Genomic DNA, 16,721 nt, shown 5'->3' with positions numbered 1-16,721 from the left:
TACACAGTACGTAGCACAGCATGCAATACGTGTTGTATTATGCGTGTTCTATGATGTGTTGTATAATGTGCTATATATGTGGTTATTCTATGTTATATTGTTGTAGTATGCGTGATATTGTATGATGTGTTGTATAATGTGTTATACATGTGGTTATTCTATGTTATATTATTGTATTATGCGTGGTATTGTATGATGTGTTGTATAATGTGTTATACATGTGGTTATTCTATGTTATATTGTTGTAGTATGCGTGTTGTATTGTATGATGTGTTGTATAATGTGTTATATATGTGGTTATTCTATGTTATATTATTGTAGTATGCGTCGTATTGTATGATGTGTTGTATAATGTGTTATATATGTGGTTATTCTATGTTATATTATTGTATTATGCGTGGTATTGTATGATGTGTTGTATAATGTGTTATATATGTGGTTATTCTATGTTATATTATTGTAGTATGCGTGGTATTGTATGATGTGTTGTATAATGTGTTATATATGTGGTTATTCTATGTTATATTATTGTAGTATGCGTGGTATTGTATGATGTGTTGTATAATGTGTTATATATGTGGTTATTCTATGTTATATTATTGTAGTATGCGTGGTATTGTATGATGTGTTGTATAATGTGTTATATATGTGGTTATTCTATGTTATATTATTGTAGTATGCGTGTTGTATTGTATGCTGCTATGGACAAACACGCGTGTGGCCACTGCTCTCGGCTCGCTGTCACAGCCGGAGCGGCCTGCTTGGCCACGAAGACTCCCGCATCACTAGAAAGACCGAACTCTAAAAACATTATACATAAAATCCGAATGAAACAAAGGACAACATAAACGAACGCCAACGTCCAAATCAGATGAGAGCAGTGTTCATGTGCACACGCCGTGAGCTGCTGCGGTATAGATGCATGGGGTACAATGCACGGCATTTATGATGCGTACCGGGTGCATCACGTGGAATGATCACGTCACAGGTGAGGGCGGTGCAGTCACGCGGCGTGTTCAGGCCGAATGGACGAGACCACGCGGAGAGTCCCAGGAGCCAAAGGTCTGGCGCAGTGACGTCACTGAGCGTCGGTGGACACGCGCGCGCTGAGACGACAAAGATCCCCCGTGTAGCCTTAACGTACTGTTGGGGCAAGTGCTGTAAGCGAGGCACCTATTAAGGCCGGCACTGCACACGAGAGGGTGGGTGGCCAACACCACACCCGGCCGCCTTTGTCTCCATAGTAGCGATGTTTGCACACCACTCAAGCTACTCATTTGAGGCTGAGTCGACATAGGAGAGGGCCCAGGACCGGTTCAGATAATCACTGCTGGTGTTGGCCGTGAGCTGGAATCGAACCCGGGTGGCCAGATTTATAGCGCAGCGCGCTCACCGCTACACTACCGCTCCCCAAAGACACACATAGACACACACATCGGATCAGAGAGCGAGCGAGTGAGTGAGAGAGCGACGCACGCGTTAAAATAATAGTTTTATATTTCATGAAGAGGAAATGTTCACACTCGGCCGACTCGTACACGACGAGGGGACAAACCGAAGTAAAGTGCGCAACATTCGTGGTTCGCAAACGTCGCAAAGCGCCATGGGGGTTTCCACGCGGCATCACCTCTGAAGGGGAGCCGCCGTCCGCGTCTCTGCGAGTAAAAAAAACCTGCAAAGGAAAGGAACGAAAAAGAAGCCAACGGCGGCCCGGGCGGCTCTCGCTGGGGTTGTCTCTGCGAATGCGCGCTACGTCCCTACCGTGGTGTCCTCGAGCCGTGCGCTCGCCTGGACATCAACAGGGCCCCCCTCTGCCCTCATTCCCCACCGCGGTCCTCCTATAGCCTGCCAAGGCCCGAGAAACTTCGCTTTTACTGACCCTTGTTCTGTTGGAGCTGAGCGTGCGGTTTAGTTTAACGACTCCACCGCCACCACTGGAGACCATCGGACGTGATACTTAGAGTGAGACGAGGGGCTTCCGCGGATTTCTGATGGGAGTCAGGGGCTTCCCCGGATTTCTGATGGGAGTCAAGGGCTTCCGCGGATTTCTGATGGGAGTCCGAGTCGGGAGCGAGTTCAGGCGCGCACGCCACGGTGAATCACCAGCACCACCAGCACCACCAACATCACCACCGTCATCACCACCATCACCGCTGTTAGTGTCATCATTATCATGGAGCCCGTGACTGTCCTGGACCACGGCTATTTATTGCTTGCAATTATATAATCCATCTGTTGTTTAAAAACTGTACACCTTTGTTCGGAATGGACACCCTCCCACCGCTCCACGCACGTGTTGTGTATTCGTATAGCATCTCATATAATCTATTTTTTTTCTCATATAGAACTAGTTGCATGTTTTTGCGTGTAATTATCCCCCCCCACTTCCCCACACGCGTTTCAGGCCGCACACCTTCAAATGTAAAAGACGACGACTGGACGACAACGGAACACACGGAACGAGTTAACACCGACGACGACGACGAGGAGGCACCGACCCCGGGAACGACTCTCGAGACAAAGAGGGAGGGGGGGGGGGGTGGGGGCACACGCACATCGACATTCGCGTCGGACGCGTCCGGCGTCGGGACACCAGCGGAGGAGGAGGCGCGGAGTGAGTGGCGCATGCGGTGGGAGTGGTGGTGTCGTGGGGGAGCGTCGCTCAAAACATAATTTTCCATGGAAACGCGATGAAGAAGAGATGTGAACGAGCGTGGGACACGAGCGGACAGCCCCCCCCCCCCCCCCCCCCCCGTGTGCCCCGCGCAACGCGAGATCCTTCAGGGCTCTCTCTGTCTCTCACACTCCTCCTCACTTGCTCTCTCCCTCTCATCCCTCTCACTCATCACTTGCTCCCTCTCTTCTTCTCCCTCTCATCCCTCACACTCCTCCTCACTCTCTCTCCCTCTCTCATCCTTTACACTCCTCCTCACTTGCTCACTCTCTCTCTCTCTCCCTCTCATGCCTCACACTCATCACTTGTTCTCTCTCTTCTTCTCCCTCTCATCCCTTACACTCCTCCTCACTAACTCACTGTCTCTCTCACTCGCTTACTCGCCAACTCACACTCTGCCTGGCGCGCTCTTTCTCATCCCCCCCCCCCCACGCTTCTCGATCCCTCGCACGGCGCCGGGCATCCCGGAGCGCGGCGCGTCCCCAGTCGCGCGTGCCCCGGCCAGGACGGGCACGCGCGGGGCCTCACGAACCCAGCCACCGTCTCCCCGTGGAGCACACAGCACGAGCTTGTAACCCCCCCGTGAGTTCTACAATCAACGTCTTTACCAGCGCGCCTCCTCGTCGCCGCATTCGCCTCCTCCGCCACGCCGCTGCTCAATACAAACCCACTCCGCACCGAGCGCGTCTCTGTGCCGCCTCCCAATTTGTGGCGCTTCTCTCCGGACTCGCCGCCGCCAGCCCCCCTTCTGTGCTCGATTGCTTTGTGAGTTTTAACGTCCACAGAGTTTCCGGGGGAGGGGGGGGGGCTCGCTCCCCCTACCCATCGATAGTGGCGTGGCTTAAGGAGAATTGTCGCACCCCCCCCCCCTTCTCCTCCTCCTCCTCCTCTCCCCGTGCGGGTGAATGACGGCGGCGTGAGACGTGGGCCACCTTGCGCGCGGGATGGGGAGAGGGAAAAAATGATGTGGGGGGTGGGGGGTGTCGTCTCTCGCGCGTCGGGTGGAGTACGGGGGGAGGGGCGGAGGAGGAGGAGGGGTGGAATCCCTCCTCACCCCCCAAAAACCCGGACCTCGAGGGAGGGTGGGGGGGGCTCTGGCGTGTGCGTGTGACCGTCACAGCGCGAGCTGCAACCAGGCGGCGGCGAGGGGGACGAGCAGCGCCAGCGGTGCGACGAGGCCCCGCGTGGCCGCGCTGCTGCCCTTGTCGCACAGCGCGTACATGTTCCCCTTGAACTTCAGCTTCCGCATGTCCTTCGCCAGCGACTTCCACGTGTCCGTGGCACCCTTCTGGCAGTCGGAAATGGCGGCCACTGAGCACGCCTGGAACTCCTCCCAGTGCCTGCGGCCGCGGGGGTGGTGGAGGGGGGAGGGTGACACGGACCACGCGATGAGCGAGCGGCTCTGGCGTGCGTGTGGGTGCGTGAAGGCGGGGAGCGGTGGTGCAGCGGTTAGCGCGCTGCGCTACGAACCTAGCGACCCTGGTTCGATTCCCGCTCACGGCAGACACCAGTGATGATTATCTTAACCGGTTCTGGGCGCCCTCCCTTAGGTCGACTCAGCCTCAAATGACTATCTGGTGCGGTGCGTAAAAACATCGCCACTAGGGAGACAAGGCGGCCGGGCGTGGTGCTGGCCACCCAACCCCCTCGTGTGCCTTGCCGACCTTCATAGGTGCTCGCTAACAGCACTTGCCCCAACAGTCTGTTAAGGCTACACGGGGGATCTTTGTCTTGTGTGGCTTGTAAGATGTAATGTGTTCTCTGTAATTCTCTAATTGGTAAGAGCAGATTGCATTGCCAATATTAACTGGAAAATCAGCTGCTAATGAGACCTAAAACATAACCGAATATTCCTCAATATATGGCGAGCATTTTGTGAAGTGTACGCAAGATGCACATCGATGTCGCATGCCCGCCCAAGGTGAAAACTAACCCGCACAACGCGAAGAAGACGACTCGAGATCTGTGAATCGAATCGCTGCCGTGTAAATTATCACAAGCTTCGTCTGTGTGCAGATTACTATGCCTTGATAATGTGTACGCATCATCTACCTTTGTCTGTACGTACGTGTATATACAATTATTTTAGCATGTATGTACATAAACGTACGTGTTAAAATACGTCTATACGTATCAATTTACAAGACAATATGTATATATATATATATGTGTGTGTGAAGTCTGTGTGCGTGTGTAAATTAAACTAATTTTGCTGGACCCCACAGCAATCCCACTGTGGTCTGAGCTCCTTCAACGGAGCGCAAGCAGCACGACGCGAATTGCGTCTCTGTCTGCTGAAGCCTTCTCAGCGTGGCGAGCAGCAGCATCGGCAGACCTTGACATTTGCATCGAGTTTCCTGAACCTCACCGCGGCTGCCATCGCGCACTCCAAAAATAATCGAGTTATCCTAAATAATGTGACAGCGTGTTGGGGTGGGGAGGGGGGGGGCATCGCATCCAGGTCATCGCCACTGAGAATCGCCGTCTCTTCTGTAGAGGCCTTGGGGGGGGTGATCGGTAGCCTCCACGTGAGATCTATTTTTAGCATCATCATCACGGCCCACGCGCGGAGCCGTGATGAGTGAGCGCTCGGGCCCATCCACTTTCGCAACCCTTGGCGACACGGCCCAACACAGAACCGCATGGCCGTGGCGATTCCACGGCGTGGGGCCCCGCTTCCAAACGGAGGAGCCTTGCCGGCTGTGGCTGCGCCACCGTCGCCTTCACCCCCCCCCCCCCCCGAGGCAAGCGGCCGTGGGCGCGTTTATTCCTGATTAACGATGTGGTACCCCCCCCCCCACAACTCCAACCCCACGACACCCCCCCCCCCAACTCACCCAACCCCGCGACCCCCCGGGGAGCGCTTAACGGGACACGGGGTCCTGGACCTCGACTCCAATCGCGGCGCGCGAGGCGAGAGCTCAGCCCCTCCGCCGCCTGTACGACCATCATCCAGGCACCCCCCCCCCGCTACGCGCGGCCTTCTCCAGCCGCTCGTCTCTAAGATCCCTCCCCGCAGCTTCGCCGCCCTCATTCCTCAGCTCCCCGTTGCCGTTCCCCTCGTTCCGTTTTTTACCGTTTAGAGCCGCGCGCCTCCATTATTATATCGGCTGTTAAATATTGTATTGTAATTGCTGTTACATGGTTGTTATTACTACGACGCTCTGACTGTAGCATACACACGTGCCTTTTTATTATAGTTGTTCACGTTGTATTTTAAATGCATTAATGAGCGATATTAATAGCTGCTGTCTATTACGCAATGAATGGGTAAAATTATGAACAGGCCTGAGATTAATTCATTAATTAGACCTGAATCCCAGGGTTGTTGATTAAAAGAGAATGAATTCCGCGCGTGTGTGTACATACATACATACACGTGTGTGTGTACATACATACATACACGTGTGTGTGTGTACATACATATATACACGTGTGTGTGTGTACATACATATATACACGTGTGTGTGTACATACATATATACACGTGTGTGTGTGTACATACATACATACACGTGTGTGTGTGTACATACATATATACACGTGTGTGTGTGTACATACATATATACACGTGTGTGTGTACATACATATATACACGTGTGTGTGTGCGTGTAACCGTGTGTGTACATACATACATACACGTGTGTGTGTACATACATATATACACGTGTGTGTGTGTACATACATACATACACGTGTGTGTGTACATACATATATACACGTGTGTGTGTGTACATACATACATACACGTGTGTGTGTGTACATACATATATATACGTGTGTGCGTGCGTGTAGCCGTGTGTGTACATATATACATACACGTGTGTGCGTGTACCCGTGTGTGTATATACATACACGTGTGTGTGCACCCGTGTGTGTATATACATACACGTGTGTGTGTATATATGTGTCGTGGGGAGCAGTACTACACTACCGGTTAGCGCGCTGCGCTACGAACCTGGCGACCCGAGTTCGATTCCCGCTCACGGCCAAAATCAGTGCCGATTATCTGAACCGGTCCTGGGCCTTCCCTAGGTCGACTCAGACTCAAATGGTTCGATGTGTAGTAAAGATCGCCACTGGGGAGACAAAGGCGGCGGGGCTTGGCGCTGGCCATCCACACCCTCGTGTGCCGTTTTGACCTTCATAGGTGCTCGCCAACAATACTTGCCCCAACCGTCTGTTACAGGCTATACGGGGGATCTTTGTCTTTGTATATATATCTACACATATGCACCCGTGTGTGTGCCTCTGTGCATGTGTCGTTGCGTAAATGCGCATGGACGTGGGGGACGGTAGCGTGGCGGCACTGCGCCACGAACCTGCCGCCTACAGCCAACACCAGTGACGATTATCTGAACCAGTCCTGGGTCTCCACTAGGTCGACTCAGCCTCAAACGAGTATCTGGCCCGGCGTGTAAAAACATCGCACTGGGGAGACAAAGGCGGTCGGGCGTGGTGCTGGCCACCCACCCGCCCCCCTCGTGTGCCACAATGCCGCCCTCCGTAGGTGCTCACTAACAGCACTTGTCCCCACCGCTCACCAAGGTTATATTCTGTCTGTGTGTGGGCGCGCGCATGCAAGGAACTCGCAAGCAGCACCTTGCCTCAAGAACTCCGCTGCGATGGAGACACGGGGGGGGGGTGCTCGTCTTTGTGCGCGCATGTTGCTGCGCCAGTGAGTGCGGCGAGTGTGAGGATATTCATATTGTTATTATTATACACGCGGCCTGCATACAGCAGCAGCAGCAGCTCCACGGCATTGTATCACCCGGGACGCGTGGGTGGGGAGTGATGGGGGGTGCGGAGGGGAGCGGGAACCCCCCTATTGGGGGATCCGCCGAGGAGACCCCCCACCGCCCACGCGTTCACGGACCCGGCACGAGGCGATTGCATCGAGACACAGAAAGATAAACAAGTACCGAACATTTTCTGCAAAAGAAGACTAAGATATAGACATACAGGTACGTATTAAACATAAATACGTAAAACTTGTCAAAATAGAACGATACAAGATACAACCAGATATATATAGAGACGTATAAATAGCCTGCCTACTGACAAATCGACGAATACATCATAAACATACGAACGAACATACACACACGTAGCTCTACGGTATGTACTCATCATAGACAACGGAGTAAAACGAAGCACAATACACATGGAAACAAATCGGTGAGTTGGCCACTCGACAGACGAGTCGCGAGACGGGGCCGGTGGAGCAGCCTTGCACAACTCATTTTGCGTTTCGTTAAAAGTAGGAATCGAAAATAATCGGGACCCCGAACGCGCGCCGATGTTCGATGCGCGCGTCTCGCCGAGTCGACGACTCTCTGTCCGTGCCGAGTGCCGCGTGTCACGCGCCGCGCGCGACACGCGGCCTCGTGCGGTCGCCCTGGGCGAGCGCGCTCGGCGCGGAGACCCCCCCCCCCGGCCCCCGGGGCCCGGCTTCACGCTGACTCCACCACCTACGGGGTGCTACTGCTGGTGCTGCTGGTGCTGCTGATGCAACTGGTGCTGCTGATGCTACTGCTGGTGCTGCTGGCGCTTACTGGTGCTGCTGGTGCTGCTGGCGCTTACTGGTGCTGCTGGTGCTGCTGGCGCTTACTGGTGCTGCTGATGCTGCTGGTGCTGCTGATGCTACTGATGCTGCTGGTGCTGCTGATGCTAATGCTGGTGCTGCTGGTGCTGCTGATGCAACTGGTGCTGCTGATGCAACTGGTGCTGCTGATGCTAATGCTGGTGCTGCTGGTGCTGCTGATGCTACTGGTGCTGCTGATGCAACTGGTGCTGCTGATGCTACTGGTGGTGCTACTGGTGCTGCTGATGCAACTGGTGCTGTTGATGCTACTGGTGCTGCTGATGCAACTGGTGCTGTTGATGCTACTGGTGCTGCTGATGCTACTGGTGGTGCTACTGGTGCTGCTGATGCAACTGGTGCTGTTGATGCTACTGGTGCTGCTGATGCAACTGGTGCTGTTGATGCTACTGGTGCTTTCGGGTGCTGCTGCTGATGCTGCATGCGCCTCACCGCACGAGCGTCCTCACAGCAACGGGAGCAGCGGCTGCATAATTCATCGTAATTTATTCCTCGGATACCCGCATGCATTATTTATAGGCAGCACCCGACTGCGGTATAATTTTTTTTATTATATAAAAATGCGTTTTGTCCTTAAATACGAGCGCGATACAGCGAATTAAATGACAAATTCATTGCCGGTCTGAATCTGCGCCGTTGAAGCGCGGGGTCGCGGCGATTTTGTCGCGATCCTCGCCGCGTTGCAACGCTCCACGGCGACTCCCCGTCGCAGCGCAGAGGGACTGAGCGGGGAGCCGGATTCAGGAGCCGGATTCAGGAGCCGGATTCAGGAGCCGGATTCAGGAGCCGGATTCAGGAGCCGGATTCAGGAGCCGGATTCAGGAGCCGGATTCAGGAGCCGGATTCAGGAGCCGGATTCAGGAGCCGGATTCAGGAGCCGGATTCAGGAGCCGGATTCAGGAGCCGGATTCAGGAGCCGGATTCAGGAGCCGGATTCAGGAGCCGGATTCAGGAGCGCACGCGGAGCTGAGCCGTGCGCAGAGACCCAGGTCAGTGCGCGGGATCCAAAGCCAATGAGAGAGCCCCCGAACGCATGCGGAGCGACTGGGTGACTGAGACCCACGTGGGTAGGGAGACCCAGACCTGCGTACGGGGACTCTGGTCCCAGCATCACGGCTCCGGCCCCGATCCCTCTTCGGCGATGCGAGGAAGAAGAAGAAGGAGGCAGAGCAAGGGAGACGCGAAGACAACATGGCCGGTAGAAAACATCGCTGCGTCTCGGTGCGTCTCTGCGTTGGTGGGGCCAGCGAGCCCATGTGGGGAGCGATGCCGCACTGCACTACGAACCCGTCGACCCGAGTTCGATTCCCGCTCACGACCAACGCGATTATCTGGAACAGTCCTGGGCCTCACCTACGTAGACTCAGCCTCAAACGAGCACCCGGTGCGGTGTGTGTACACATCGTCACGAGAGAGACAAAGGCGGCCGGGTGTGGCACTGGCTACCCACTCCCTCGTGTTCCGTGCCGGCCTGTATAAGTACTCACTAACAGTAATGTGCGTGCCGTGCCGGCCGGCATAGGTTCTGCTCGCTAGGAGCTAGGAGCACTACTCCCCCCACGTGTGATCTCGGCCGTCGGGTGCCCGGGGCGGTGTGGGGTGCCCGTGCCGGGCGCGCGCCCCCTACTTGCAGAGCGTGGTGACCGCGTGGCTCTCGTCCATGTCGGGCCGCACGCGGTTCAGGTGGTCTCCCAGGCGGTGCAGGCAGCCCGAGAGGCCCGCGTAGAAGGCGTCGCAGCGGCCCGGCGCGGCCGCCTCGATCACCTCGTTCCCCCGGTCCTGGCACAGCGCTGGCGAGGTGAGGTGAGCGAGGTGGGGGGAGGGGAAGAGATCAGACAAACGAAGCGCCCCCTCCTCCTCCTCCCTCCCCCCCGGGGGGGTTGTACGAGGGGGTCTTCCCCCGGGTCGGTCAGGGTCGCGTCTGTATTGAAGCGGCCGTGATGGTGGGGAGAGAGCGTGGGAGAGAGCGTGGAGAGGCGACATCTCTTTCTCTCTCTCCATTTATCTCTCAGTGGCGCTCTCTCCATCTCTCTCTCGCGCTCTCTCGCGGACAGCCCAAGATGGCGTGACAGATGTAGGAGCGCAGTGGATTAATGCTGCGCGCGGTTTATGTTGTTCGAGGCACTAATGTTGAAACCACGGGCACGGAGCCAAAAACACCCCCCCCCACCTCCCCCCCCATCACCACCACCCCCCCACACAGACACTTGTACACGTGGCGCCAGCTGTCGCGGTGTACGCGCGAGTCGCGAGTCGCCAGCAGCAGCAGCACAAAGAGGAGCCGTGGAGCGGCCTGCGGTGCAGCAGGCGCGCGCCCGTCGTGCACACTCACGCGCACGTAGACAAAGAACCCCCGTATAGCCTTGAGAGAATGTTGGGGCAAGTGCTGTTGGCGAGCACCTATGGAGGCCGGCACGAGGGGGGCGGGTGGCCAACACCACGCCCGGTCGCCTTTGTCTCCCCAGTGGCGATGTTTTACACATCGCACCAGGTACTCATTTGAGGCTGAGTCGACCCTAGGGGAGGCCCAGGACCGGTTCAGATAAACGTCACCGACGTTGACCGTGAGCGGGAATCGAACTCGTTTCGCCGGGTTCGTAGCGCAGCGTAGCGCTAACCGCTACACTACCGCTCCCCACACTCACGCACACTCACACACGCGTCGTCAAGTGCACCACACACGCGCATCAATACGAACACCTCCACGCACTAAAATTCACACGCGCGTTTACAAGCACAAATGTACAATGTACACGCGCGCCAGGTTACACGCCCCACGTGTCACACACACGCACGTGTCACATACACGCACACACGCACGTGTACACCAACTCCCACAGACACATTTACACGCACCCTGAATAATGCACTAACATATGTACGCAGTCACAAAGACAAAGCTCCCACGTGTAGCCTTTAACGGTCTGTTGGGGCAAGGGCTATTAGCGAGCACCTGTGAAGGCCGGAACGGCACACGAGGGGGTGGGTGTCCTACACCATTGCCCGGCCGCTTTTGTCTCTCCGGTGCTGATGTTTTACACACCACATAAGGTACTCTGTTTGAGGCTGAATCGACTTAGGGGCGGCCCAGAAACGGTTTAAATGATCCCCCCTTGTTATTCGGTCGTGGGCGGAAATCGAACTCGGGTGGCCGGGTTCGTAGCACGGCGCAATAGCCTCAGCGCGCAGCCACGTACACTCACTCGCTCACCCACTCACTCACCCACTCATTCACTCACTCGCTCACCCACTCATTCACTCACTCGTTCACCCACTCATTCACTCACTCGCTCACCCACTCATTCACTCACTCGCTCACCCACTCACTCGCTCGCTCACCCACTCATTCACTCACTCACTCACTCGCTCACCCACTCATTCACTCACTCGCTCACCCACTCATTCACTCACTCACCCACTCATTCACTCACTCGCTCACCCACTCATTCACTCACTCGCTCACCCACTCACTCGCTCGCTCACCCACTCATTCACTCACTCACTCACTCGCTCACCCACTCATTCACTCACTCGCTCACCCACTCATTCACTCACTCGCTCACTCACTGACTCGCTCGCTCACCCACTCATTCACTCACTCACTCACTCGCTCACCCACTCATTCACTCACTCGCTCACCCACTCACTCACTCACTCGCTCACCCACTCACTCACTCGCTCGCTCACTCACTCACCCACCCCAGTGCACGCGAGGCGCCATCCCTGTCGTCTCCTCGCCCATCGTCCCGGGGAGGTGGGGGGGGAAGCGGGGACCCCCGGGACAGACCCCTCTCTTCCCTGCCTTGGATTCATTGCACATCGGGTGTTGCGAGTACAGTACCGTACGCGGTTGTGCGTGCATGCTCCTCTATGTGTGTGTGTGTCTGTGTGTGTGCATGTGTGTGTGTTTGTCTGTGTTTGTGTGTATGTTTGTATGTTTGTGCGTGTGTATGTGTGTTTGTGTATGTGTTTGTGTGTGTATGTGTGTTTGTGTGGGTGTATGTGTTTGTTTGTGTGTGTATGTGTGTTTGTCTGTGTGTGTGTTTGTGTGTGTCTGTGTGTGTGTATATGTTTGTGTGTGTGTAGACTGTGGAGCGGTGGTGTAGTGGTTAGCGCACTGCACTATGAATCTGGCCACCCGGGTTCGATTCCCGTTCACGGCTAACGCCAGTGACGATTCATTATTTGGACCGATCTTGTGCCTCCTCCTCTAGGTCGACTCAGCCTCAAATTAGTACGTGGCGCGATCGCCACGAGGGAGACGAAGGCGGCCCCGTCGCGTGCCGCGCCGGCCTTCAGAGGTGCTCGCTAACAGCACTTGCCCCAACAGTCTGTCAAGGTTATACGGGGGATCTTTGTCTTCGTATGGGGAGCGGTAGTGGAGTGGTTGCGCACTGCGTTACTAACCCGCGGTCACCGAATTCGATTCCTGTTCACGATCTAATAACTGGAGATTATCTGAACGGGCCCTGGCGCAGTATGTAAACATCAGCACTGGGGAGACAAAGGCGGCCGGGCGTGGTGCCGGACAGCCACCCCTTCGTGAGCTGTTACGATACACGCGAACACGCGGAATCGTTGTCTTCGTCGTATGTGCGCATCTGTATCTTCATGTATAGATGTGTATATATATATCAGTTTGTATGTCTCTGTATGTGCGTGCGTATGAGTGCGTATCTGTGTATACACACACACACGTCGTGTGTGTGCTTCTGTGTATGCGTGTGCATGTAGAGTGCATTTGTGTGTATGCGTGTGCATGTAGAGTGCATTTGTGTGTATTCGTGTGTGTGGCTGTTTATGCTTGCCAGGTTTCATAGACGCTCGCTAACAACATTTCTGTTTAGGTTATACGGGGGATCTTTGTATTTGCGTGTGTATATATATTTATATATATTTACGTGCGCAGATATTGTATGTGTGCGTAGCAGCTTATGTAGTAGTTATGTCTACGACGTTGACGTCCTCTCCTGTTATATCATTCAACGTCGAGCTCCCTGTCATCGCCATTTCAATCCGACACTTACATTTTTTTTCTTGCCGAACAACAAATATTTAGAATGAATAAAGGCACCGAGATGCTCCAACGAGGAAGAGAGAGACACAGGGTGAGAGAGACAGAGACAGAAATAGATACAGTGAGACAAAGAAAGAGAGAGAGAAAGACCGAGAGAGACCCGAGCAGCAGCGCATCATCAGCGCCGACCCGCAGCGTAGACCGTGCCCCTCCATTCAATATTCCCCCGGACAGTCGCTCACGAGCTAATTGATGATGCAGCGTATTTGTTCACTTCACCTGAGATGAATAAATAATCTCTCGGTCTTTACCCCCCCCCCTCTTCCTCCTCTCGCATCCCCTCCCTCCCCACGCCGTGTATTAACCTCCTGTAATGGACCTGCGCGTGTGAACTTTCAAAATACTGTACGCGACCTCGACGTCCGGACGCGTTTGAGAGGAGCGCCAGGGGTCGCGACCTCCGCTGCTGCCACCGCCTCGACACGAAGATCAGCGCGACCCCCAGACGCGACCTGACCCCCTCTCCTCTCCACTCCGCCTCCCCGCGCGCGCTTGCGGAGCCGCGTGCGAGGGATTCTCGTGGGGGGGGGGGGGGTCGCTACGAGACGGAGGCTCCAGCGAGGAGCGAAAGAAAGAGCGGGGAGACGGCGGGCGGCGAACGGCGAACGGCGACTCGGCGACCCTGGCAGAAGACCGCGGCGAAAAGGAAACGGAGCGGCGGCGGCCGATTTACACGGAGAAGGCGCGTGTACCCCCCTCCCGTATCTCCAGTGTCTCGCGTCTCCCGTGTCTCGTGTCCCGTCCCCTCGTCTCCCGTGTCTCGTCTCCCGTGTCTCGTGTCCCGTCCTCTCGTCTCCCGTGTCTCGTCTCCCGTCCTCTCGTCTCCCGTGTCTCCCGTGTCTCGTCTCCCGTCCTCTCGTCTCCCGTGTCTCCCGTGTCTCGTGTCCCGTCCTCTCGTCTCCCGTGTCTCCCGTCTCCCGTGTCTCCCGTGTCTCGTCTCCCGTCCTCTCGTCTCCCGTGTCTCCCGTGTCTCGTGTCCCGTCCCCTCGTCTCCCGTGTCTCCGTTATCTCCGAGTCAAAGAGGCCGCGCGTGCGTCGCCGGCCGCATCGCGCGACTTCAGGATGAACGCGACACGGGGCGAATGGATCCGCCATCGATGAAGATATCAAATAGTGCGTCACCGTGAAGATAACATGGCACCACGCGAAGAGAATTAATTTAAAGCGACATCGCTGATGGAATTACATAACATCGAGATTTAAACAATAATAATAATAATTCCACTACGATGAAATACTGTAAGAGGCAAAGGATACATCATATAACCGGGAATTTAAACGTCGTAGGTGTAAACGGCTCCGTGAGAGCCACGGCGTTCCCTGGGTGAGGGACGCGGCCGAGTCGTCGCGGCCCACGGCGCGCTCCGTGCGCTCCGCACGCAACTCGGCGACGGCTCCGTTGACGATCGCGACGCGCCGGAGTTCCGCTTTCGTTGAAGCGGAGCGCGGCAGCGACACGGCCTCGAGTGGAGACTCGGCCTACAGCGATCCCTGGCGCTCACGCGCGCGCCGATTGACCCCCCCTGGATGATGCATCTCGCAACGTCCGCGATTCATCGACTCGCCATTCGTTATTCCTAAAGAAAAAAAAACACCCGGCGAACAAGGAGACGGTAGCTACTGCTGCTCTGCTGCTGTAAATGATCGCCGAACGCAGCCGCTGCAGCTACCCAACGCGAACCGGCGCTTTCCGTGTCCGAGTTCGCTGCCCGAGCCACGGCGTGTGGGTGTCACCACCGCGCTCTCGCGAGCAGTTCACGCGATCGGGGCAGGCTCGCCGCGTATGTTCTTTTGTGAATAGCGGCGGCGGCAGCAGCAGCAGCGGTAATAATCACGATCACAACAATAACAGTAGTAGTAGTAAATATGCTGACCGCGGGGGAGGCGCACGCGTGACGCAAGGAGCTGTGCTCCTCCAGGGTCGCAGGGCGCTCGTCTCATGAATAAAAGACGGCGCAAGGAAGCGACTTCAATCAGCCGAGCCGATCGCGCTGCGTCTCGGCTCCGCGCGCGGCTGGGATGAGAGGCGCGCGGCACCCGAGCGGCTCAGGCGCTGACACCGACGAGGCGCGAGGCGCTTCACCCCACGCGGACTTGTTGAATGGACGCCCAACGGCGGCGAGCCCGCGTCTCACGCTGTCGCTCGCTCGCTCTCTCGCTCTCTCGCTCTCGCGTTCCACTCTCGCTCGCTCTCTCTCGTTCCATTCTCCGCGCCGGCAACCGCGGCAGCGACACTCACCGAAACGGAATGCGAGCGCTAGGAGGAGAGAGGCCGAGCGCAGGGCGGTGCAAGCCATCGTCCTTGAGCTACCTGCATGGGCCCGGGCACGGCGAGAGTCTCGCGCGAAAAAAAAAAATCGGGGGCGGGAAGAGGTTGTGGTGGTGGTGGTGGTGGGGAGCACGCGGGGACACGCGGACCCGGCGCGGGGAGAGCGCCTGGACACGCGACGGCCCTCGTTCCTCTCTGCGCCTCGGTCGCCACTCGTTCGCAGTGGCGGTGGTGGCCCGAGCGAGCCGCGGCCCCGGTGCTGAAGGCGCTCGCGTCCGCGCGGGATTTGGACTCCCTCCTCGCCTCCCCTCCTCGCCTCCCCTCCCTCCCTCCCCCTTGCGCGCGGCGCGTGCGCGGCCGGGCCCCCGTCTCCGTGCACGAGGCGCGTGCGCGCGCGCGTTAAGAATCCGCGTTGTGACGCCGCCGCGTGGGCGCGCGGGTCTCGGGTGCGCATGCGATGATTCCCCCCCCGCCTCCTCCCCCGCCTCAAATCCAACCCCCGCTTGCGCGCGTGCTCGTGTCCTCGCGCCCCGTGTGCGCGTGCACGAGGAGGCGCGTGCGCGCTGACGTCAGGCGGAGTATGGGGCCTTTAGCGCCTTCATCTTCGCCCCTCCCCCCGAATGAAGTCGTTAATCCATCCACAAGCGGTGATTCCACTCGGGCGATGAAGACCAAATAACGTTCCTTGATTCTCATCACGACGGCCCGCGCCTGCACGTGCACGATGATGCGCGCGAGAGGGATAGATTGGCTATGGGGGGGGGGGGGGGGGTTGGAGGCGTTTTAATAGCGAGACCCCCAAATGTTGGTTTTGTTCTGATGCCAACTATTCAGGGGGCAACAACAACGCGCAGTGGAACTCGTCCATTGCGGCGTGAGGGTGACGACGCTGCAGGCGAGCGCACTTTGCCGTGGGTGTGTGCGATATTATTGATCTGCGTCTGACGACGCGAGCGTTAGAACTCGTTGCGCGTCTAAGCAGCGGAGCCCGAGTCTCGGGGACTCCGTCCCCTGCTGCCCCGCGCCGCGTTCGCGCCGCGGCGCGGGGCAGCTTTGGGGGAGGGCGGGGGGCGAAGCTCCACAAGGGCAGCACGGGATC

At 56.7% G+C, this 16,721-nt stretch overlaps 1 protein-coding gene across 1 annotated transcript; it reads right to left on the bottom strand.

The window, feature by feature from the left end:
• Positions 1–1,479: 1,479 nt before the first annotated feature.
• LOC144727787 (neuritin-like) lies at positions 1,480–10,381 on the bottom strand. Its single transcript, XM_078606899.1, has 2 exons — positions 9,904–10,381; positions 1,480–4,014 (listed from the first exon to the last, which is right to left on the bottom strand). The coding sequence occupies exons 1-2, from the start codon at positions 10,275–10,277 to the stop codon at positions 3,789–3,791; spliced, it is 600 nt and encodes a 199-aa protein (XP_078463025.1). The 5' UTR covers positions 10,278–10,381; the 3' UTR covers positions 1,480–3,788.
• Between the last annotated feature and the right edge of the window lie 6,340 nt (positions 10,382–16,721).

This window comes from Lampetra planeri, chromosome 26 (assembly GCF_965212315.1).
Source record: "Lampetra planeri chromosome 26, kcLamPlan1.2.h2, whole genome shotgun sequence".
Lineage (NCBI taxonomy): Eukaryota > Metazoa > Chordata > Hyperoartia > Petromyzontiformes > Petromyzontidae > Lampetra > Lampetra planeri.
Note: the sequence above shows the minus strand (reverse complement) of the source record. Positions and strands in the feature narration are given on the sequence as shown.

Bases quoted from the DNA above. Each gene is read 5' to 3' on its own strand.
- LOC144727787 (XM_078606899.1), bottom strand. From the start codon at position 10,277: ATGGAGAGAGAGAAAGAGATGTCGCCTCTCCACGCTCTCTCCCACGCT. The intron at 4,015-9,903 runs GTAGGGGGCGCG...CCGCGGCCGCAG, and splicing joins GCGGTCACCACGCTCTGCAA to GCACTGGGAGGAGTTCCAGG.